The sequence below is a fragment of the Cygnus atratus genome, chromosome 4 (assembly GCF_013377495.2).
Source record: "Cygnus atratus isolate AKBS03 ecotype Queensland, Australia chromosome 4, CAtr_DNAZoo_HiC_assembly, whole genome shotgun sequence".
Taxonomy (NCBI): Eukaryota; Metazoa; Chordata; class Aves; order Anseriformes; family Anatidae; genus Cygnus; species Cygnus atratus.
The window spans coordinates 17,449,717-17,474,415 of NC_066365.1; the positions used below are offsets into that span (position 1 = coordinate 17,449,717).

At 33.4% G+C, this 24,699-nt stretch overlaps 1 protein-coding gene across 1 annotated transcript in view; it reads left to right on the forward strand.

Annotated features, from left to right (window-relative positions):
- Nucleotides 1–24,699, forward strand: part of TUSC3 (tumor suppressor candidate 3) — a 119,815-nt gene that overhangs the window by 44,841 nt on the left and 50,275 nt on the right. Inside the window, exons 3-6 of the mRNA XM_035537732.1 lie at nucleotides 7,516–7,633; nucleotides 9,788–9,928; nucleotides 10,600–10,740; nucleotides 17,385–17,474. Coding sequence (XP_035393625.1) covers nucleotides 7,516–7,633; nucleotides 9,788–9,928; nucleotides 10,600–10,740; nucleotides 17,385–17,474 — 490 coding nt within the window. The remainder of the gene's footprint in view (nucleotides 1–7,515; nucleotides 7,634–9,787; nucleotides 9,929–10,599; nucleotides 10,741–17,384; nucleotides 17,475–24,699) is intronic.

The following is a 24,699-nucleotide window of genomic DNA, read 5'->3' on the forward strand; positions in this document are numbered from 1 at the left end:
AGGGACTGAGAGCTAGTTATGTACTTAATTACATTACTAAATCAGAAATTGAGCTAATAAAACCTTCTTCAGCCAAAACATGCATTAGAAATTACTGTGTTTAGTAAAAGGTGGGCTTATTATGCAGGGTATTCAAAACTTATCTAAATAGGCACCAGAATGCTGCATAGAACTATGAAATAAGTAACATTTATATGAAGAAATATTTCTTTGTTTTAAATGGGTGTACTGTAAGCAATACTTAAAGTTGATAAATGTTAGTAACTTGTTAGATTTCTTAGGCAATGGAATGCAACATTTACAATAGAAACTTCAACTTGCTTACAATCATAAGATGTAAACCTGTAGTTATATATGTTTTTTCTTAGACTTTTTAATAGGTTAATTTTTTGCTATTGGTTTCAGTTTCTCAGTTTTGAAGAAGAGTGTGTAAATTGCATTCCCATGAGTTCACCCTCCACATCTGAACTGTGAAGGGGAGGAAGTTAGGTACAGAAGCTGTCCAACATTGCTAAGTCAAAGAAATACTGCTTTACCACTTCCTGCACTTGGTTGCTACTATTTCTTTGCATTGCCAGAGTTTAACTTTAGGAAATGAAATAAGAGTTGGAAGTTTACCATATTGTTTAAAATCACTTCTTATTTTCCTTCCAAGTAGATAAATCTATAGGAGATGTGCTAAATTCAGCATAAGGAGTCAGCATATCTGCCATTACAATGGTGGTAGCCAATTCATTTTCTATGTGATATACAGATTTTTTTTGTAGGACATGTGAAAACAACGTAAATGTTACTATTTAAGAAGTTAATTTTGCTTACAACTGTATATTGTTTAAGGAATTTAACCTTATAAGCTTCATCCTGTAATATGCTAGGCTAGATATTCATGTATAGAAGCAACTAAAAATCTTTAAGCATAACAGGAAGAAAAAAAATCAACATACTGCTTTCAGTTGGGGTTATTTAAATGAATGTGAAGTTGAGATCCTCTCTTTCATGTGAAATAAAAGAAATTTAATGAGGTTGATCGTACTGCACATAAAACCATTATTAGGAAAATCGACGTTTTCGAATCAATGGCTAATTAATGGATGGGAGCCCTGAAAAGACATACAGAACTGAAATGCATGCATTACTTTATTGTTAGCTATTCAGTAGCCAGTTTGCCTAAAGGAAAAATAGATTTTTAACTAAATCTGTAATGTTCTGTGAGGATGCTTCTGTCCACACTTTAAGTTAAATGTTGCTAATCAAAATATTTTTGAAACAGCTGTATACAAAAATCAATGTTATATTTAAAATAAAAAGTAGTATCTAGACTGAAATATTTGTCTTTGAATAACTGTCTCAAGAATTAGTACGTTCACCCGCCCTCCCCCCCCCCCAAAAAAAAAAAAGAAAAAGGTCTAAAAAGGTCTAAAGGTCTTCTCTCTTTGGTGGATAGATTTGACATTTTGGTGTTTTATCTCAGTTTCCAGTTTGTAAAGAATAGGGGAGCAGTATTTTTAAAAGAGAAATGTAGTGTGCTGCTGTTGCATAGAGCTACCTCAAATGCTAAGCATGAATAACACAGCATTATATGAAAAAAAAAAAAGAAAGAAAGAAAAAAAGAGAAATAACAGGTTGGAGGGCAATGGTGGGAGATGTGCTCCTCTTCTGCAGAAGAGCAGTGGAAGCTGATTGTCATTAGAGCAGGCCATTGCAGACTTGCTCATATGAGTCCATAAGGGATAATGTGTCCTATTGTGTTAAAATAAGCTATATCTTTTGTGTATCTGGTTTTGCATTTGTCTAAATTTAGAATGCTTGATGTTGGGTTGATCCCCTACTTACAATGTTGTTGTACATTCTTGCAAGTATTTTGAATGATTGTGCTACCGACAATGGAGAGGTAGTTTCTTCCATCTAGGAAGTTAGCATCACCTTTGGCACTCTATCAGGGTGAATATAAAATCAGTTTGGTGGTCAAGTTTTGTACCAGACTAAGGAATACTGTGTCTGTCCATTGCTGAAGAGTGTTGTTGTTTGGACATTATCTAGAAGGTGTGAAGAAAGATCTTTTTCCCAATCTTTTCAACACTAGAAAAGTTCCAAATTTTGGTTAAAACTTGGCTGAGTGATCGTAGCCAAATCTTAAAACTTTGGGGATTATGCTATGTAATAACATCTGAAAAAGTATACCCTTACATATAGTAAGAACCTATATGTGGAGAAATGACCCCATTTGTCTCAGAAAATCCAAGATTTTTCTGTGTGCAGCAGGGACGACATTGTCACATCAGTCACATAAATCACTTAGAAGTTACATGTTTGTGAAAGCATGTGGAAATAATATGAATTTACTCTTAAAATGCTGCATGCCAAGAAATCCTTGTGACTTCAGAAGTTTGGGTGAAACTATTGTGTGTAAAAATTAACCTTTCAGTTAGTAGCTGATCTTTTTGATTAAAATCAAAGCATATTGCATATTTTGTAGATGTTCTCAAGCAAAAATTACTGAAGATCTTTTTTTCCAATGGAATGAGAAGCATTTTTTATCATTGCAGGAAATAAACAGATAATGTTACATATCAGCTTGAAGAAGGGTCAATTGAAAAAAAAAATCAATGATTCTCGCTTCATTTGTCAATTTTTATGTAACTTATCTATTCATCCAGTGCTTTATGTTTTTGTTCCTAATACATGTCATATTGTTGTATTTAATGCTTTCTCTTTACATAATTTTGCTTGATTTGCTTCAAATTCTTTTACATCATCTCTTTTCAGTATTTTAAATACATACTTTTAAAAGTTAGAATTGAATACATATAATTTTTGATTTATTCTATGCCCATAACAAATCAGATTAATTTACAGGTGATTCCGAAAAGGCAACAACCAATTTGTCAACTCTGAGACATGGATTGGTTTTGTATTCATCTTAATGAAATATTTTCACTAACAGTTTTCCAAAGGCTGTGTTTATGAAGAAGCAGCCAAAAAAGGCTAGGAATAGAGAGAAGCTTGTATAGCCCGTAATTTTTTCACCCTGTGTTGGCTAGACTGTTGTATTTTTAAAAGCTTGTATTGAAAGGAGCACTCCTATTAGATGAAGTTGTGTATACATCTGTAAATATGTGTGCGTGTAAAGATATGCATAACAAATACATAAAATCATCTATGTCGTAATTTTGTATAAATACAAAAAAGTGTATACTGTTGGTCATGAGGGAGCCAGCTCAATTTTGCAGGTGTGGCATATGTTTTCTAAAGACTTCTTCTGTTGCATTTTGAGTGACGAGGCTGAGTTCTGTCAGAAAGGATTAACGGTGTCTGTTGGACTAAGTTGTAGTTAATGCGGAAATTATGCTGCAGCATGAGCTCCAAGTCAATTCCGTATTAACTATTTCTTTTGTATTTGTTTTAGGATTATAAAAAAGGTAAGTTATAATTCAACATATAGTTTGTGCATTTTTAAGTTCTGAGCTTAATGTCATGTACCTTTCAGAAAAGGCCCTTAAGTATAGCCGCCTTCTACTGTTGACTCACAATGTGCAGAAAAGAATGACAAAATATACAAAATAATAAATTCCACATATTTTTATTACCATCTACTCCATCAGTAAGAGATATTTAAGAGGAGGTTTTTTATCTAGAAAAGAAAGGAAATCTATTGGTTTCCCTGTTCAAGAGGATATCTGAGAAAACTCTTTTCAAGTAGTTGATCAAAGAATAGGTCAAAAGCAAAAAATAAAATTCTGACAGTCAAGGAGTTGTCATGAGAAATAAGAAGACAGGATCCTCCCTCTGCCTTTCAGCTTTTTGCTGGTTGATCATGAGCGGGTAATGAGAAAATCATTGCTATGTCTCTTAACTGTACTGAGAGGGAATTATCTTTTGAACTTTTGTTCAAAAAAGGAACAGGAGGTGTGGAAGGAGCCACTGAAAGTTCTGCGTTTGTTTTTTTCCAGTGCACTTTAGTATCTCGATAGAAGTATGGATGAGTCTTGTTTTCCAGAATAGTAGTTATCTGTGTGGACCATGAAAGGCTCCTTATTCTCTTTCTACGAAATATGATCTTATAGTGTCCTTTTATCTCCAGAATAAATTGGAATTGGACCTATTGGGATGCTGTAAATAGAATAGCATGGATTTTAGCTTGCTTTCTGTTATTATCAATATTTAGATTGCATAGTGTAGTATTCAACTACTGTCCATTCTGTCTTATTTTGTAGTGTTTGGAGTATATTCTGGATGCATTTGTTAGGTTCTTTCATGCTTTTCATCATGACATCGAGTCACACTAAAAACAAAAGCAAATAAGCAGTTTGAATTTATTATCTTGATACTGAGTAGTAGTTAAAATATACATTTAGCCTGTTTGTCTTGTCTTTTAGGGAAAACCATTCCAAATAAAAAAAAAAACAGTTGTTTTGGAAGTAAATTGCAGCATTGATCACAGTTCTACTTAAGCAGATGGGTTAAGAACTGGTAGGTCACCTGGTAGTGCATTCTTTGCCAATTGTACATTTGTAAATGTTTTTTGCAGTCCATAACATGCCAAAAATTGATGTTTTTACTGCTTTCTTTGACGAGTAATTCCATAGTCTATTTTATTCCTTTTACGATATTCAGTTTGCGTTTTCCCTAATATAATGTCAGACTAATAGAATAAAATTAATCAAATTTAATATAGCTCAAGCTATACAAATGTGATTATCTGCCATAGACACCAATGTAATTAATCTTTTTAAATAAAACTTAATATTTAATGAGCGCTCTTGTGTAATGTATGACATTTTATAGACCATTTGCCTAGCAGCTTACTTTTGAGTGGGTTGAATATTGTAGGAAACTCTAGTAGTAGCATTTTATTTTGATCTGGTCATTATTTTCTAGAAGTTGGTTATTATTACTGTTGGTGTTGCTAGTTCCTATGTTGCCACATGTTATGACAAAATTAAGAGGTGACTGTAGCAGCAATATCATTTAAATCTTTTCTATCAAAAAATCCTGTCAAACTAACAAGAACAGTGCTAATGTTAATCTGATGAGTTCATACCAAGCATGGTTCTGCCCTATGTCTTTATAGTATTTTATATAATGAATTACATAATTAACATTACTTCATGTAAACAAACTGTGATAGAAATGATGTTAACTAATGGTAGGGATAGACAAGTAGATAACTAGTGATGGAATTGATATAACTGATGTAAATTGGAGGTTGATTTTTTTCCAGCCAAGTGCTTACACTGTTTGTGATTATTATATCTAAGAACGAGTAACCAACACTTCAAAAAAATTTTAATGCAATTTTTTTTGCTTCATCAGCATATCCATTGGAACTTATTTAGTGGATGTAGAATATCAGGTTTTTTTATTTAACACAATAAATGTAAGATGTTCTTCAGTAGTAATCCTTTAACTTTGCATTCCTGCCCCTCCTTGTTGCAGTCTCCTTCCTCCACATCCTCCAAGAGCTGCTATGAGGGTGTATTGCAGAATGCTTTGGAATGTTCAGTGAGAAGATAAAATTGTACTGTTACAGAAAATTCAAGAGGACATTTGGAAAAATGTTACTTTCTGAAACCTGTGTTCTACCTATTATATTAAATCAAAATAGCATAATTTAAAGATGAAGAAATGCATGGAGATCAAAGGGAACGAGAGGGTTTTGTCAAATAGTGGGGGCATAAGTGGAGTATCTGAACTTCCCAGAAATATTGTTTCATCACGAGAGAAAGGTAGACTAAGAAGAATGCTAGCATCAAGATGAAGTGATTTTATCTTGTTTTTATAATGAAAATGGTCCAACTTTAATATAGCAGGTTTAACAGAAGAGTGTTCTACAGATATTAGTTAAGATTTTATAGCATTCCTTTGATGTTGTCTGACTGCCCTCTTCAGGATGACGGTGAATACGTTAGTCTGCTTAATGTTAATATTTGATTCTAAAAAAAAAAAAAGCGTAATCCACTTTTTATAATTCCAAATTTTGTGTGTTGAATAAATGTTTTAAGGAGCAAGTTTTACTCAATCAAGTAATAAGAGTGAAAGTTGAGTTTTGTTGTGCTTCGTAAGATTTCTTTTTCAGGGAGAATAGATGATCAAATTTTATTTTAACTTTTTTTTTTCATGATAGATTTTTCTTGTATACAATATATTCCTAGTTACAACACAACTCTGCTGGAGTTGTATGTAATATATCTCATGCCTAAGGCTGATCGCAGTTATGAGGAAATGGGGTATTGTCTTACCACTCCTGTAGTTCTGTCTTCCTCCTCTTTGCTCTTAAAATACAATGTTTTTGTATGTGTTTAGTGCAGAGTTTCTCTCTTGCAGTCCCAGTTTATAAATAATAGTAGTCTGCACCATCATATGCCTGGAAATTATTTTCTACAGCAAGAAAATAAAGAAAGTCAAGAAAAGCTGCAGAATACATTTATGCTACTTTAGTATCAAACCACATGCAAATATAAGTGGCCAAATGGTGGAGCGTTGGTTTGGAATCTACAGCAGATATGATTAATCAGTAATAGGGAAATAATTAGTGAAGGAATTAGTAAAGCTGAAAGTATCACAAGGATCCTTTCCTTTTTTTTTTCCCTTTTCTTTTTATTGAATTATTTGCTGATACGGATTTGTCCAGTGGAGGAACTTGTTTTATGGTTCTGTGCTTGTGTATTTGGAGCACTTCTCTCCTGGTAAGGATCCCTCCCCTCCCCCCCTTTTTATTCTCTCCTCTCAGGGCAGACATGGAAAGGTTTAAAATAAACTAAGCAACCAAAGCAAATCCAAAACAACCCTGAATGTACAGCCACAAGGAAAGCAAATAGGAGGCTTTCTTGCAAATACAAGTAGTAGCAATATGGCTTTCTAATGATGATAAAAAAGATTATATAACCCTATATGTTGTGGAAAATTATCCTGTATTGCTTTTAAACCTTGTTTTATAGAAATAATCTTGAGCATTTTTATGCTACTTACGAACCTCCTGTTAGCTTAGTTACTGTCATGTCCCCAGTGTTTAGCAATTCTTGGCATAGTGTGGGCAGACTTTTTCTATGGCTCTGTTTTTTTTATACAGAATACTACAGTCATGTTTCTTTGTGATTTTTCCACTACGTTCAGAATCCTCTATGTGCACTTGTCTTTGGCAAGTAAATCCTGTTACTATACTTGAAGGCCATGTAAGCATCTCCATACAGAGATCTGTTTGCAGATTTTGGTGATCCTCAGGAGGCCGCTCCTGAGGGTTTTGATTGTGTTTTCTGAAGCTTTTGATTATGAAGGAGATTACTCTTGTTAACATCTTCTGGGATCCCTCTGCTTTTAGTTTGACTTAACACATTTGTGATTTTGGAGAATGCAAGTGTGAAGCAGAGAGCTGTATAATGAGCTGAAGCGTTGTTTATTAATTGATAATATGGGTGTTGAGAGTGAAATTTTAAGTGTAATTCAGCTAACCACTGCAGTTGGCTAGGGCATCTTTGTAGCCAGTGAATGCCACACGGATATATGTTTTTCTTTTAGACAAGCTAACGAAGAATATCAAGTGCTGGCTAATTCATGGCGCTATTCATCTGCTTTTTCAAACAAGCTGTTTTTCACAATAGTGGATTATGATGAAGGGGCAGATGTCTTTCAACAGGTAAATGCTGGATATTATAAAACATTCTTAATTTTTTATAATACATGTTTATTTGATAAATGACAGCAGAAAAGTGTTCTCTCTGTAGATATGTATGTCTATATGCATTTCATATATAAACTTCCTTGTTACAAATACCAGATGCTGGAATTTCTATAACATTAACAAGGAAGAATTGTACAAGTAGCCATTTCAAGCATTTGCTAAACGTAGTTCATAGTATTTCTTTATAGATGATCTTATATATATGTAAAATTTCATCAACCCGTTAGTAGTGTTCTTTTCTGGAATGAAATGCAGTGTAAATAACATTTGCATTTAAAGATTTCCTTTATCTTTAGGAAAAATGGTTTTAGTTAAAAGCCTTTTAGTTGACTAGGTTGAAGAAAATATTCTTCAGCTTTAGTACTCTTAGTATTAGTCTGGAAGTTCTTCAGGGTAAAGAGAGGAGACTTTCAGATTTTAGATTTTATGTGCTGGCTATGAAGAGTGAGGAATCAATTACTGGAAAATAGTCTTAAATTGAATAGTCAAGACAAAAAGTATCCCTGGAAAATTCATGCTAAATAAAACCATGCTTTTTTCTCTTTGATATTTTTCTACTGATTTAAGCTAAAAATAGAGATTAAGAGTAACAAGTTTTGAAGTTCTCTATATTTTTAATCCCCTTTTGGTGAAATATGAGCTAGACATTTTCCCTGAAAATTTTACATATTTAATTTTCAAATATTTAATATTTTGATAGTTTACTGTGTCTTGTAAATATTTTGGCTTCCATCAGACATCTTAGAATGTGTTGTGTAAAAATATGTTTATTAATGGGTAAGATTTTGATTTTAAAACTTTCAACCTTTAAAAATTTATCTTACGTTATCCTTTATGGTTGCACTAATATAAAATACATTGTTTGATCTTGCCTTAAGCCATCAATACATATTAGAGTAGTACAGTCCAATTTATTACTTGCGTAAAAGGGCACATGTTCAGTTTATTTCAGATGATGCACATTTAAAGTCACGTAAACATACCAAATTAAATAAAATGTGTAAAAAATGTGTAAAAAATGTGTAAAAGTTCTGTACTTGATTAGATAATATGTTTTGGTAATGTGATAAAACTCATTTTGCAGGAATGAAACAAGGTTACTCTGTGTTTGCTGTTCAAAGATCTCCATATTGCATCATATTTAAATATTTTCCCTGGTTTTGTTTACATTAATTTTCATGTTTTTCAAGTGGCTTATTACATCTTTTCTGAGATGGACTGAATATGGAGGAATCTTATATAGAATAATTATAATATATACCTATAGCAATATATACCTATATAATAATATATACCTATAGCAATATATAACTATAGCAAAGCTGAAGTCAAAATTTAAACAAAGTGGCAAATATAAATCTGTTTGTTTATCATCTATGAGGTTTTTTTACCCTGTACAAAATATAGCTGAGAGGACTTACAAAGAGGCATACTCTCACTTTTTATTTTTTTTAATTATGAAAGATTTTAAATCAATTGAATTATATTTAAACAAACTTCCCAGATTGATACAGTGTGAATAGTTCCAAAGGCATCAACATGTGGATTAATATTCACCCGATTCCCAGAGCAAGTTACGTCATCGTAGCAGGTTTTTTGGGATTCAGAAAGGACTAAGCACTAGTGGAGTAGTCTGTCTTGAAACCAGTGAAGATGAATAGGTTAGTCTAGGTAACTTTGGACTGGTGAGAGCTAAGCAAGAGAAACAATGTCAAGCTATAAGCTTTTATTTTCCCCTGAATTTCAGCCTAATATGCTTTAATAGATTGGAGGGAGGTGGGCTGTCTGTTTTTACTAATTACTGGGAAGTTCTTACAGTGTGTGGGAACTATAAAGCATAGGATACTCTTAGTCAGAAAAGCTTGCAGGTGAAATACTCTGAATAATTAAACATCCAAAAGAATCTACCAGAAGAAAATAGCAAGGAATACTTTGAGCACTCTTTTTCTAGGACTGTACATGAAGATGTATAAAAAAGAGTAACACATTATGCAGGAAGGCAAATAATATTTTTCATATTGAATATGCTTATGTTGTCTGATACATAACAGGTAAACATTTTAAAGTATGGGGTTACTAATTTTTTTGCTATTTTTCCTGGTTTTGTAGCTGAATATGAACTCTGCTCCGACTTTCATGCATTTTCCTCCAAAAGGTAAGCCCAAGAGAGCTGACACATTTGACCTGCAGAGAATCGGATTTGCAGCTGAACAGCTAGCTAAATGGATAGCTGACAGAACAGATGTTCATGTAAGTATTCAGACAATTTTAAAAGTTAGAGCCAAATGTACCTTTGTAGTCTGAGACAGGCAGATGACAAATGCTGTCCCTACTTAATGCCTGTTTTTCCATTAAAACATAGGCTCTTGAATGCATATTTTTAAAGAAACAAAACCAAAATAAATATTCATGATAGTTGTGGTAACTTCTACACTTTGCAGATTATATTTTATTCTTGCTTTGTTAAATTATGTGTAGTTTTTTCTAGATGAAAAGTAGTAGTGATATTGTGATAATTAGTTTTGAATGAGTAATACATGCTTGCAATACTACATACAAAACAAATGGATCCAAAAGTAGTTGCTCCTAATTCAGAAACAACATGCATATCTGTTGAAAATACATACATTTTTTTGAGTTGAACAGTTTAATTTTCTTATAGAAGAGATAATGGAATATTCTGTATTGAAATTTTCAGATCAGTAGCGTATTATCAGTTTAAAATGGTCCCTAAAGCTTTTTTCATGCAATCTATTTATTAAAGCAAGTACTATGTTTTTCTTATTTATGGATACATTCAGTGATTAGTCTGTGTCAAAACCAGATTTCAGATGCTCCTTATGCTCCTTGTTTGTTTATATGGGAATTGATCTGTAGGTATGTATTTATTTCTGATCTATATTTGCATTTATTTTTTCCAGATTAGAGTGTTCAGGCCTCCTAACTATTCTGGTACAATCGCACTTGCCCTTCTGGTATCTCTTGTTGGTGGCCTGTTATATCTGAGAAGAAATAATTTAGAATTCATCTACAACAAAACTGGCTGGGCCATGGCAGCTCTGGTATGCGGATTTTCCATACTAACATGCTTTGCATTAGTTCCCTATCTTAGCGTATGTGTCTTTGTTACTTGCATAGTAAAGTAAAAACCAAAGGCCATCAATGATGAATTAAGTTTGAATGTGCTTAACAGTGTATTGCAGTATGTTTGTTTATACCACAGTCTTCAAACATCTGAGAAGATTCATGGAAAAACACTGTCTGTGCTGCATAGTCAGCTATCTTAGTTTTAGATAGCATGTAAGTATGATAGATTACAGTTAAGGTTTATCAACAAGTACTCATTAATTTAATTTCTGCTGTCATTGTGACTGACAGAAGAATTAAATCTGAGAAGTCGCATTTAAGACTTAATTTTGAGGGGACGTGCTCCTGAACCATGATTCAGGAGCCTGGTTATCAGCATTAGAGTAGCATCAAGTCAATCCAACATTTTACAGCTTAATAGAATGCCTTCCTTCTATGCTAGCAATGAGAACAGTACTTTTTAAAAATTTGTTCGTGTAGTCTGTACAAGATAAGTCAAGCTTTTCTTCTCTTTCCATGTAAATGGGTTATTTGTTCACTCAATCATTTTAAAGACTTTTTTTCAACTTGCTTCTATCTGAATTAATTTTTCTTGAATGCATATGGCCAGGATTGCAGATGGAATATGAGTTTACTTGTGCCAGTGGCATTTGCATTTTAGCTCTGCTAGAAGCAGGTTACTGGTACAAAACAAAATTGTTTTTGCCTTTTCAAAGCCATGTCATATTGGTGGTCAGTTTTGCTCTGATTCAACAAGGCAAAGAGATACTTACCTTCTTGTGACCCTTATAGCTGATGGGCTCACTGGCAGCATTTATTACATCAATTCAAGGATGAAGTTACCTAGTACCTGTTGTTCAGAAGTCAAAGAATGAAGTCCAAGATTTCAAATAAACCACCTGAAGGACTAGATTTCAAGTAGAATGTTTTCTTTCAATTTAGAGAGCTGTGGGCAGAATGTGTTCTTTGTTCCAGTATATCACTTGGAGTATCCTGAGCTCTAACACAGAATTCTGACAGTTCTCCTTCAAAGTAAGGCTGTCAAATTTAATTCCTTATATTTGTGTAGAATACTAGTATTTTCCAATGAAAAAGTTTTATCAAGTGAAGTGTTGGGTTGTGAATCCTTGAAAAGTGTGAGCTGAGAGTAGGGAGAGGAACCAGAGAGTAAAAAGCGCTGGATATCTTCTGGCATCTGTGATTTCTAACAAAAAAAACAGAGAAGTGGTTTGTAGCATTTCTTTTACTATTCAGACTTACACAGGTCCAAAGTGTACAAAATGAGAACTGATTCTATGTAGTGTTGACCACCTGTTATTCCTGCAGTGCATGTGTATGCGTGTTTTTATGCCCAATTTGGGGCTTTCTGGGAGTAGACCAATTGAAAACCTGGGCTGAGTTCGGGGGTCAGGACTGGTGTCCGGACATACTCAGAAGTCAACTGGACAATGCCCTGAACTGTAACAGGTGTAAGATGACCTGTGGAGGTCCCTTGCAACAGTAATTGCCCTATAGCTATATGAGGCTGTGCTCTACTGCCACTTTTATAACAGTGTCATTTGGATGTATGCTTCTGAATAATACAACAGAATTTAGGCTTATAATATAATATTCCAGTTTAATTATTTATAGTAAAAAGGTAAATAATCTCATAGTTACTTGGGAGTATACACTTTGGCCGAAATGCAGTAAAAGTAATACAGTCAAATTTCTAGGACTGAATTAGGTGGTGTTAAACCTTTTTTTTTATTTCCTGTCTGATTTCCTACATCATTTTAGCGTAATTGAAAGAAAAACAAAACCTCTGTAATTCTCTCTAGGAAAGGTAGTAGAGAAATTATCTCAAAAGATGATGGTAAATGACCCAAAAGAAAAAGTAACCTTTATCACCAATAGTGACTGCCTTTTAATGCAGGTATCAAACCACTTTATACTAAATCTGTCAGATTTTTGTTAGCACCATTTTAAAGAGGCCATGTATTGTGTACCCTGGGGCTGTAGTTGAAGGCATGAGCGTACTCTAACTTTGTGTATAATCAAAATTGTTTTTTTTTCTTCTCATGTTTCATTCTGCTAGATGGCCGGCATTCGTTAACCTTATGGAAAATAGCATTTTACATTTCAATTTAATCATAGATCTCCTGAAATTCAGTAATTGAAAACTAAGGATTCCGTATCATTGCAAATAGACAGGTCTATTTTTTTGTTTTCATTGTTTTAAAGAGTTCTTTGGTTTGTTGTTTTGAAGAGCTTTTATACTCCCAAAGGTTGGATACCTATTTTTTTATTAAAAAAAAAAAAAAGACAGTGCCTCTCTGTTCGTAAAAATTAGCAAATATTCTCTGCATAAAGTGCCTTTGCTGTTTTTACTAGAAGGAGGAAAAAGGATCCTAGAAGACTGGATTTTAATTTGGTATGAACGTCAACTGAAAAAAAAAAAAAAAACAAAAACATACCTCATAAATAATATTTCCAGCCATGTTTTAGGAAAATATTTTGGAATGCCATTTTTAATAACCCGTCTAATCGTTTTGAATAGGCACAGAATCAAGAGAACTGTCATACGTTGATTCCAATGCCAGTTAACACAAAACTGTTGAATTAGTTTTGTCCTCAATATTAGATTGAGCAATAGCAGTGTGATAAGCTGTTTCATCCTCTCATGGAAGCACTGCAAACTCTGGTAGTATCTTGTATGCCTTAGGCATTTTTACTTGCAGCATTACCCAGAAGACTTCTGGAAAGGCAAACTGTGGTGGTTGAGTCACTGTACCTAGTACTCAAAAGATATCTTTTGAGATCACACTCAAAATTTATCCCCTAGATTGTTTTAGACTTTAATTTAAATCCTACTGTTCATCTATGGATATTTTCCCCTCTCACATACTAATACAAAGATGAGGAAGGACTTCAGTCCTAAAATATTTGCAGACTCCTGTCCTTTCATACTGATAACAAGAAGCAATTCAGATTCTTGTCAAGACTCTTCATTTCTTAAGCAGAGAATAAAAGGTGAAATAGTGTAAGGCTGAGCAAATTTCTAACATTTTACATAAGCAATTGCTACATTTCAGACAACAGTTTCTCTAGAGCTGAGAAAATATTTGTTCAGATGGCTAGAATGTGGACAACATGGGGCTTCTTAAAATAGTTTCTTTGCTAGGTTGCCAACATGCCTTTCTGCATATAATTTTCAGTTTTTCAGTGTACATTTCAATATTGCCTGTATACCTATGGAATCTGGGAGGGCAAAGTCTGTTTTCAGATTCCAAGGCAGCTGCCTAGGAGCTGTTCCTATTCTTCCTAGTCAGGAGTATGAAAGGAAGGGGTTGTGAGTATATGAGAGGACTGTCTTTGGTAAGGGGTGAGTGGTTCTCTTCTTTGTAGAAGTGCTGAATTAGAGACTCTGCTTTGCCTGGGTAAGTGAAAAAAAAAAAAAAATCCTTTAAGTGCTCACAGAAAAGTGCCTCGCTCGAATCTTCTTTCTCTACTTGTCATCCTTTGTACTTTGGCAAGGTCCAAGAAAACTGAAAACAATAATTTCTCTGCATATGAATTGCTCCATTGTAATCAATACCATATAAAACCTTAAGGTAAATATGAAGTCATTAATCACATGTGGCAAGTTGCTCATTTGTAAAAATGAATTTGTAAAAGTTTTATCCTGAGGAACATTGATTCATAGCAATGAAACAACCAGGTGTTTTGGAAATTTTGGATCCCAAAGCATGGGATCACATGGAGACTAAAGAGTTTGGAATGGTAAGCATTGGGTATCAGTGTGTCTATGACGCATGTGTCAGTTCTACAAATAATGAGGTATATTTCAAGTATATTTTACAAACATTAAAAGTCTGTAGATTACAATAATGAATATAACAGATCAATATGTCATTGATAGTAATAGGAGAACATGGAATGGAGCTTGAATGTCAACTACTACCTGCTTCCCTAAGGGATAAGATGGAAATGCTATATTCTTGGGGTACTTAAAATAGATTAAGAGTTTCGTCCTACTATTGTATCCTACCTTTTTTTGTTAGATATTAGCATGTTGTGAGGTCGTGTATCCATGCTAGCTAGCATTAGAGAACTTAAGCAATTTGAAAGAATTACCAGTTAAAAGTACATCACTAATGTAAACTGAGGTTGCTTTTTTTTATCTTTACATATGGAAACAGACTTGCCCCTATAGAGCATAAATTAAATATATAAATTTAAGAATGCAGAAAATCACAATTTTAATAGAAGACTCACTTTCAGAGCCACCAATATTTGTGCACTATATGCACCTCTTCTCTTTTGATGTTTTACATTTCAGCTGACTTTTGCCCTTTCACATCTTTCACCTCACCTTTATTACCCTCATCTCAGTTTCTACACTTTTGTTATCTTCACATAAGCTATCAGCTCTGTGATTCGTCACCAAAATTGCAGTATAAATTTCTCAGCTAAAATAATCTGCAAGGTATAGAAATAATGGTCTCCTTTTTTTCAGTAATGGAAGCACATACTCTCTTCACTTCATTGCATATTATTAATTAAAACATAACCCATTTGCTAATAATCACTACCAATATGCTTTCATCTGCCATATTAATTACAATACTGTTACACTCCAAATCCTGTTATGGACAAAATGAAACACACTTTATATTTAGAGCCACGAATCTGTTCTTAGTGTAATTGAAATCTTAACAGTATAATTCAAGTATTATTGTTTAACCAGATATCATTACTACAGGGCGGAATTTTTTTTCGTTACTTTCTTTCTGTTACAAGGGCAAAAAATGTCAACAGTAACAACACAAAATTATGCACAAACTATTATCTTTCCGTCTTTCTGAATGTCATGATTATTCTTCCACTGATTCTCTCTGGATCTTAAGATCCTTGGCTTTGATCTGGGGAAAGGGTGTGCTGCTATGGTGAGTTCAGTGTTTCACATTCTTTGCTGGAAGTAGGATGTTTTTCTTCCTCCTCACCCTAGAGCTCAATTGGGGCTACTTTTACACATTGTCCTTTTTTTTTCTACTGGCCAACAACTACACCTTGCGTAAAAAAATGATAAATTGGTGTTTATCTGTTTTATTTGTTACCCCTAAAACTGGTTTTGACCAGCTCCCTTGCCTCTGTTTCTTTAATTCAGCATTGGTACAGTATTTATGGACTTGTGATCTCTAGTGTGATCGTGTGCCCCCATCTTATCATTCCATACTGGTACAGTGTATCTTGTGTTACTGCTTTTGATATCGCTGGTTACACTGCATCACTATGCTGATCATAACTAATTCATCCTAAATGGAATGGAGAGGGAAAAAATGGTTATGCCCTACAGAGATGAGCAAAAGTAATGTAAACTAAGCATAGTCATCTGGTCTTTGAAAAAATGGCCGTTTCAGCTTATCAGGTTAAAACTCTAGAAAAGCCAGATAAGTTTATATAAAGTCTGTCAAGATTCAGTCCTAAGGCCTTCCAAAGCTGGTTCAAAGTATATTGCTAGAGGTGTCCATTCTGGATTTACTGTGCTACAGAGTACACTAGCTTAAATTTATTTCACAAATACATTATTAAATATTCTTTAAAGAAAAGCTAAAGAACTCCTCGCTACTTTTCTTTAGTAAAGAGAAGTTAGTCATCTCTGGTTTAGCTAATCATCCCGGTTTAAAAAAAATATATAAAAAAAAATACACACTCGTGAACCATCTGCTTAAATTGCTATGGCTATACTTTTGCTAGTGGGAATATACATTTACAATAAAAATAAGCATATATATAGAAGCTGTACCTAGTTTATATCAGAGTCTTTTAAAGATTATTTGGACTATTAAATCAGAAAACATTTAGATGATCCAAGTTCAGCATTACTGTTTTTCTCATTTGGCTATTAAAGCATATTTTAATTTCTTCTTTAAGAGAGCCACAACTACTGCTGTGACTGATTTTTGCCATTTAGGTTCTGTAGTATGACCTTCTGCAAGAAGTAATGTCCATTTTTTCCAGTTTTCATAGATTCCTATCCTAACTCCACACCTTTCCAGAGGGAATATTACTTTTCTATCAACTCAGCCATTGTCCTTTGTCATGGCTAAAATGGATCACAGTCACATAGGACACAAAGTAAGCATTTCATAAATGAGAAAGACATTTGGATAGTTGAATTTTTTTGGTGTTTTTTTAATAATTTCATATACCTGAAAGTAAACAGCTAAGCTAAACGTTCATATTAGAGGCAGAAATAACATCATGAAAGCTTGTAGAAATCTCAGATGACAGTTTTCAGAATATTTGTAGTGAGTGCTTTCTACTATCATGAGTGTTTTCTGCCATGCGGATTTGTAAATGTGGCAATTCCAAGTGCACATAAAGAGAGGACTATTTGAAGAGAGATTTTGAAAATTTCTGTCTTGAGCTAACTGATTTTCTAACAGAAGTCATTAAGAATTTTATGAGAGCAGCACATCTGAAAACCCTATCCTAAACATAAAATAAAAGTAGATACTGTATCTGGTTAGGTAAACAATTATGTACCTAAAATAAACATCACTAGCAGAGTGTTTTTTTATTCAATTCCTCTGGGTTAAAAAACAAGTATATTGTTGTTTTTCTATTTTTCTAGTGTGTTGTATTTGCTATGACATCTGGTCAGATGTGGAATCACATCCGTGGACCCCCATATGCTCATAAAAATCCTCAGAACGGACAAGTGGTGAGTTAATTCTTTTAAATTTTATTTTGAGGGTAGATATTTCCTACAGCGAATCTGTAATTGCAGATATTTGCACTGGACTGTTCTCTTAAGTCTCAAATTAGAAGCAGAGTCCGTTACAGAATTTTCGGTGTTTAGGAAGTTCCACCACTTTTGATTTGGGCAGTGAAATGAGTGCCTGTGTTTTTCAAAATTCTAATTAGGCTCCCAGCTGCAGTGAATGTGCTATAAAATACTCCATGCCACACAATTTCCACCGCTCAAATGCGTTCTGTTTTTTTAGAAGCATGATCCCTCTCAATGTGAAAAGCAAGCTTTTGTTTTTTTTCATTTACGCGAACCTTTGAGATATGTAACCTCTTCCTGTAACCTCTTCATGTTCAGCATTTTGTTTAGAAAAGATGGCAAATGTTTTAATGTTTCTTACCATTTTCCATCATACCTGTCACACACTTCCACTGAACTTTCTGAACCTTACATAATGCTTTTTCCTGTTTTTCTTTACTTCTTGAATTTGAGGTCTTTATCAGCTTCTTAGAAAGTTACCATTAATTCAGTACTGCCAAAATTGCTGTTATATGCTGCTGTTGGTGTCTTTGAAGGAATTCTCATCCTTGCTCCTTCCTGCTCACAAATTAGTAAACGTTCATCAGAGTTCACAAGGAGAAATTCTCTTTACCTACAGGGAAGGTAACGAGGACCTTGGCTAATTTCTACTACTCTTCCGTATTTACCACTTTTCAAAGAAGTTGTTAGGATGGAATCTGTGAAATTTACAGTTGCAGACAGGAAGCTTTTCCATACTTTGTGGCATATTGAGCCATGTTCAGCTTCGACCATTGCTAGTTAAAAGAGACTGGCGTAGGACTTAAAGAATAAATTTTCTTCAAAGGTCCCTTTGTATCTTAATTGGGATAGCAGAAAAAATGATGGTTTGAATTTGATTACCAATCTGCTTTGTATTTGGAATGTAACACCATACTGAGATCATAAAGTGACATGATTCTATCTGTCAACCTTGTTATGCAGAAGTAGAGCTGGTAATGTAATAAATAATCTTCGTAAAACACTGTGTTTAGAAAAATTTAGCTTTTCATTACTGCCTTGCAGTATTAAATTTATGAAGCTTCCCTATGGAGCAACGGAAAGAAGAAATACTGCACAGAAAAAGCACCATTCCTGATTAATTAGTTTTATACCTTAGCCAGGTTTATCCACACCATCCTTTTTAAAGACCTGTTTTCATTAAATCATTTAAAAGTAACCCTTTAGTTGTTCCTCAGCTTGTGCCATCTTGTCTCTAAGTTTTCGGAGTGTCAACTCAGATTCTGAATGTCTGAAAAGCTACTAGTTAGGGAGTATAAATATGAACAACTAAATAATGAAGGTAATCATTAGGCTGGTCTTAAATTCTAATTACTAATCTGCTATATAAGTCAATACATTTCTGTTTTTACTCCACTACATGACTTCAGGTAAGTTATTTTGTTTCTCTAATTCCCCTGTCTTTAATTTGTTCATGTGTCAGTGCTCCCATGTGTCAGATACCTCCCATGGAGCTGTCTGTGTCATTTTGTAAAAAGTCAGATTCTAAGAATTTAAAAAGGTACAGATATTGATTCACCAAGTTCCTAATTTAAAATAGCACTGACCAATACAGTTGTAACTTAAAGCTCTGATTTTTACCAGTGCTAGAAGCTTAGTAAGTGTTCTGTAAACCTTGACTTATTTTACATTTCTGATTTTTAAAGAACTTTATTGAACATTTTCCTGTTTCATTTTTCTAGCACTAACCTATGTTCTTTTTCTAGCACTTAGCTGAATTTGATGTCATAAAACTAATTATCTGAGAATTCTGTAAGATTTATTTAGCCATGATAACTGCAACAGTGTTCCGCAGTAAGTTAGCAAGTACTATCTTTATATCTGGATGATGTTTAATGCTTCATTTTATTTCCAATGTCCAGGACTTAGTACCAATTCCAAATTTACATGCCAATTTTGCACAAGGATTTCATGTACATTATACTCACAAACTCTGTTCAACAATCTTAACATGTAAACTCTTTTCAATAGAAGGCATAGAATAGCTCACCAAGCTTAGTTGTGTTATTGTCAGGTTCAAACTTAGCTTTTTTTTTCCATTTCAGGTGTTAGTAGTTAGGTTCTGTAGTGCAGGGCCTGATATGCCTCCGGTCTTTGAACGGGATAATAATTCTGTCTTCATAAATTGTTCCTTGCCTCAGGTATCTCCTATTATTTGCTTTGTTCTTGTCATAATTTTGGATGACACTTCATTTCTCTTGCTTAAATTCTTATTTTTTCAAAAGATGAAAAGACATTTGTTTGTTTTGCTTAAACAAGACTACTTATTAGTGCCAGTATCTTTTAGAAGTAACATACCATTTCTTGGCATTTTTGGCTTGTGCACAGCATTTACGATTCCTTGCTTGATTACCTAAATTACTTTAATTCTATGATTGTATTCTTTGAATGAAGCTTTTAAACCAAATTTCTCTAACTCTGGGTAGAAGTTGATACTGTGTTACTGAGGTGGTTGTTGTTGCTTCCTTTATTCCTTATTGCCTTCAGGTAATTTCAGTTTTTGGGTCCACATGAAAGTGGCAGCAGTATTATCTTTCAGTTCTGTTTTAAGTTGATGAAACTAGTCATGCCAGTCTTTTATCTTAATGTCTTTTTAATTGTTGTATTTTTGGAGTTCTTCATCTTTTGCTTAGTAATTTCATTATGATTAGACACTTACTAACTAAATTCAGAGTGAAAGCTAAACATCCCATTGATTATATATAAAGTCTTGAGAGAGTACTGAATTTTATCAGTGGTAGAGCTGGTGGTGAGACAAGTGGAGGGATGGTGAATACAGCGAAATAGCCTCCTGCTGAGGTAGTTCTATTGACATTTAATTCACTTAACAGCAAAGAATTCTTAAATTTTCATCAGCTTTTACTCAAATGGGTACTAAGAAAATCAAATGGCTAGGAAAATATGTATATCTATCCTGATAGATCAGCAACTTTTTTAATATTTGGATGCAAATTCTACAATTTTCATTGTGCAGTATGCTCAGGACTGCATCTTTAAAACAGTTGAAAGTTTACTATGAAGGAAAACAAGATAAAGGACAAGCTTGACCTAAAATACTGAATGAAAATATTTTTCAAAGCTCATCATTTTCTTTTGTTTTGTGAGAAGTGATTAGAAGTTGGAAAAGCTTTCTTGTGAAGGGGGGGGAAATACATTTTTATTTAGTATATTTATTTGTTAATTTGAAAATCTTAACCATTTTCAGATGTTTTCCCTACATAAGCAGATGCATTGTGAAATGGATAATGGTTTTATTTGCTACTATATTAATTCGATTCTCTTTTACATGTCTTATTATGGAAGCTTGTTAAAATTGTTCAAGCATAAAAAAGTTATGTCATTAGGAAGCAACTTTTACCCATTTAGTACGTCTTTCAAATATCACCTTTCAATATCAGATCAGTTATAAATGTTTGTTCAGTTACTGAGCTGTTTATTCAGCTTTTTTTTATTCCTACTTGCCTTTTAACAGTTTAAAAACCACTGATCTTTATTCAGGAACATTATTTAAAATATCTCTTTTCAAATAGTCTCTCTGGCAGGGTAATCTGGTAATCTGTCTGTTTCCGAAGTTAAATGAAAAATGGGTTTGACTGCTCTGATTCATTTTTCCATTTGTCAATGTAAAGTTAAGGTGCTCTGTGAAAATTTATGCTTAGACTATCAAGAAACTTAATTCACATTAATCCTCTATAGCTAAGCAGGATAAAACTTTCATGTGAGTACTGAACTGTTTTAGAAATATCCCATATCAGGAAATCGGAGCAAATACATTGTCTTTTTGCCTTCAACCTATCTAGAAATATGTTTGAATTCAGATTGTATTTGAAATGCCTGACTTTTTTGAAAGTGGCCAGACTGCTTAGTTGCAGATTCAATATATAAAAAAGTCAATTTGCTGTATGATGTTTTATAATGTATTTGTCTTGCTTTTAAATTAAGAAAAAAAAAGTTCATACTGGTTGTTGTATCAGTGTCAAACGTAAGATATCCAGATTGATCTCACTTGCCCCCCCAGTGATGTTTTGATGCATCTGTCAACAATAATCACAAACATTGTACTGTTGAAAGTACTTAATTTTTATTGGAATAACCAATCATTTACATTATTTACATTAATATACTTGGTAGAAGTGAGAAGTAGATTATATTATGAGTGTACTTAATGAAATGGCTTTTCTGTGATCATCAAAACTGTGAGTTTACTTAGAAGCTGCAACTAGTAGAGGATTTATCAAGCCTGTGATTTAAACTTCTATCTTGATTTAGTCAAGAAAACAATTGGCAGCGTAAGGAGTTGGTTGAACTAATGTAAAACAAATAATCTTATTAAATAATTCTATTAGCAGATTAACACATTAGATACGATGTTGCTCATTTGTTAAATTAGTGTTGGGAAAACTATTAACCTGTATAAGGCATTCGTCCTAATGCTTGAGATTGCAAGGCAAGTCATAGCTGACATTTCAATAACTTTCTGTATAACAAATGTTTCTACCATGATATCAGAAAAGGGAACTCTCACCCAATATTTTGTAGCCATTTTTATTATGGGAAGAAAAGGAGGTGAGACAGAAGAGTTTTTTGGATGAAAGAGAAGAACCTCTAAATTACTAAATTTATCAATTTTTGAAGCATATATGCTATAAAAGTTTAGAGAATATCATTTTATTGCAGTACTGTATTCTTGGCTCAGTAAAGATGGAACACATTCCCACCAAATAAAAGCAGATTTTGGGCAGGTAAGCAGACAGCAAGTAGTCTGTCATGATAAAATCCAATTAAAAAAAAAAGCCAGATTTTAATTGCTACTTGTAACAAAAGAAATCCAATTTTAATAGATCAGTACCACTTTAAAATAACAAACACTCCTTCTCCCTATGCTTCTGTCCCCCCCAACTTTCCTCCCCATACACGTATTTTGACTGTGTGTGAATGGGCTTCTTAGACTAAATTCAGTTTCATTTGGAAAAAGAACCATATTATACAGAATAGCTCTTCTTATATCAGAAGTCAGAAAAACCTCAGCTGTGTGAAGTTGTGAAGTATCTGAAGATAGAAAGACAGAATGATAATGAAATACAGAAAAGCTACATTTTCTTAAAAACACACACACAAAAAAAACCAGAATGATGCAAGGAAAAGCATGTTTGTGTTTTGCTGTTGCTTGCAGGGACAAGAGCAGTTTTGGTAAATCAAGGTTGAGTGTCAAGTAGGAATCTATTTTTTCTCCTTGGACTTCACTGGTTGTATATATGTTTAAAGGCCTTCTCTAACTGAATAATTTTGATTGAAGCATACCTCTGAAGAGCATGTAGGCCAGCTCAAAGCTGGTCAGATTTCTCAGGACTTAGTCAAAGCAAATTTTTAATGTCTTCATGGTTAGAGATTCCACAGCTTCTCCAGGCAACCTGTTGCCGTGTTTTACCATCCACGTAATTCTTCTATTTTTTACTTCTTAATTTAATCTTTATATTTATATTTCATGTATATATATATATATATATGTTCCTGTGTGTGTGTGTGTTTGTATATATATATATACACATACATATATATATACAGGAACATATATATGTTCATATATATATATATATATTGGTTTTACTTCAGGAATAGTTAAAGTAAATTTTGTCCTTCTGTTCAGTAAATACTGATATAGCTGAATTGTTAGTAGAGTTTACAATTGACTTCAGTACAGTTAAACTTAGCCAAGGGGTACACCTTTTCAGAGCTCCTGAAAGCATGCCTTTGTTAAGTGGCAGCAGCATTATTATCTCTGCAATACTCATACTGAAAATGAGAAAATGTTAAATCTGACATACAGAGTTTTTTCTTTGCATCTTAGTACAGCTGTGTTTTACTACTTCAGGTGGATTATTTCGCAAATCTTTTGTATTTCCTCCCTAAAGATAACCTGTAACACAGGTTGGGAATCATTTTTTTAATTACTAATCAAGTATCAAAGTATATTCTGTTCTGCAGGGCCTTTTAGACTTACAGATCTTGTATATTTTTCAGTTGGAGAGTACTTACTCTCCATATAGTTTTGCCAGTAAACTCTAATGCTGTCATTTCAGTGTAACAGTATTAGATTTCTCTTATCTGCTTATGAACAATGTCAAGAGAAGAAACAGCCATTTGAATGTGTAATGCTGTAAATGAAGCGGCAAAATTCAGACAGCCTTTCCAGGACTAATTCACCCATAATCTTTGCCTTGGAGAGATACGTTTTTATTGTTTTTATTTTATATTTATTCTCCTTTATGGTGGTTGAATTGTTGAATGCAAAGAACTTCAGATACTTTATCTGCAAGGCAACAGTAATTTGCTATTTTATATTTTGATAAATATAAAATGCTTTTTATATGTTTTCAAGGAAACAAGTTATTCTCTTTTTTTTGTTTAGCTTTCATGTCAACATTAATTCCTTTCTTTGGCTAATCTTTTTTATGTGTACTGACTGTTCCTGAAGTAATAAACAACAGAAGAAGACATAAAGATAAAATTAAAAGGTAAACTAAAAAGTTTTATTCTATATGCTGAATGTTCTTCTGAGCCTCTAATAAGCAGCAGGATTGTACTATACAATCATGTCTTTTAGATAGCAAATATTTCTGAGTTCCTGGACATTAAAAGGCAAGTTATCTATGTTTTTATTTTTCTTTTCTTTGAATGACTTATTATACTTTTTTATTAACATATGTTGACATTCAGATGTTGTAGATCATACAGCAAGGGAGAGAAATCTGTTTTCAAAGTTTTCCTTAAATATTCTTTTGAAGCATTATGAATATTGACAAGGTTAATGATACTACCACTGCTATTCTTTCTACTTTTTCTTTTGAGATATAGAAGTGTGTTATATTCGTGTGTTTTTTTTCCCCGCTGCCTAGCAGTATACTTACGTAAGATTTCAACAGTCTGAACCCAGGTAGCTGGGAAACCAGTTTTGCCTTCAGATAATGTGCTGAGATAGGCAAAACTTATTCCTGTGCTAAAATTGAAGTGGAATAAACTGGTACTTCAAAAGGTTATATATATGAGCAGAATGTAGGAGTAGGTGCTCTGGACCTTTTTTATAAAGGTTGACTACTGGGATAAATAGTGTGTTTTTTTT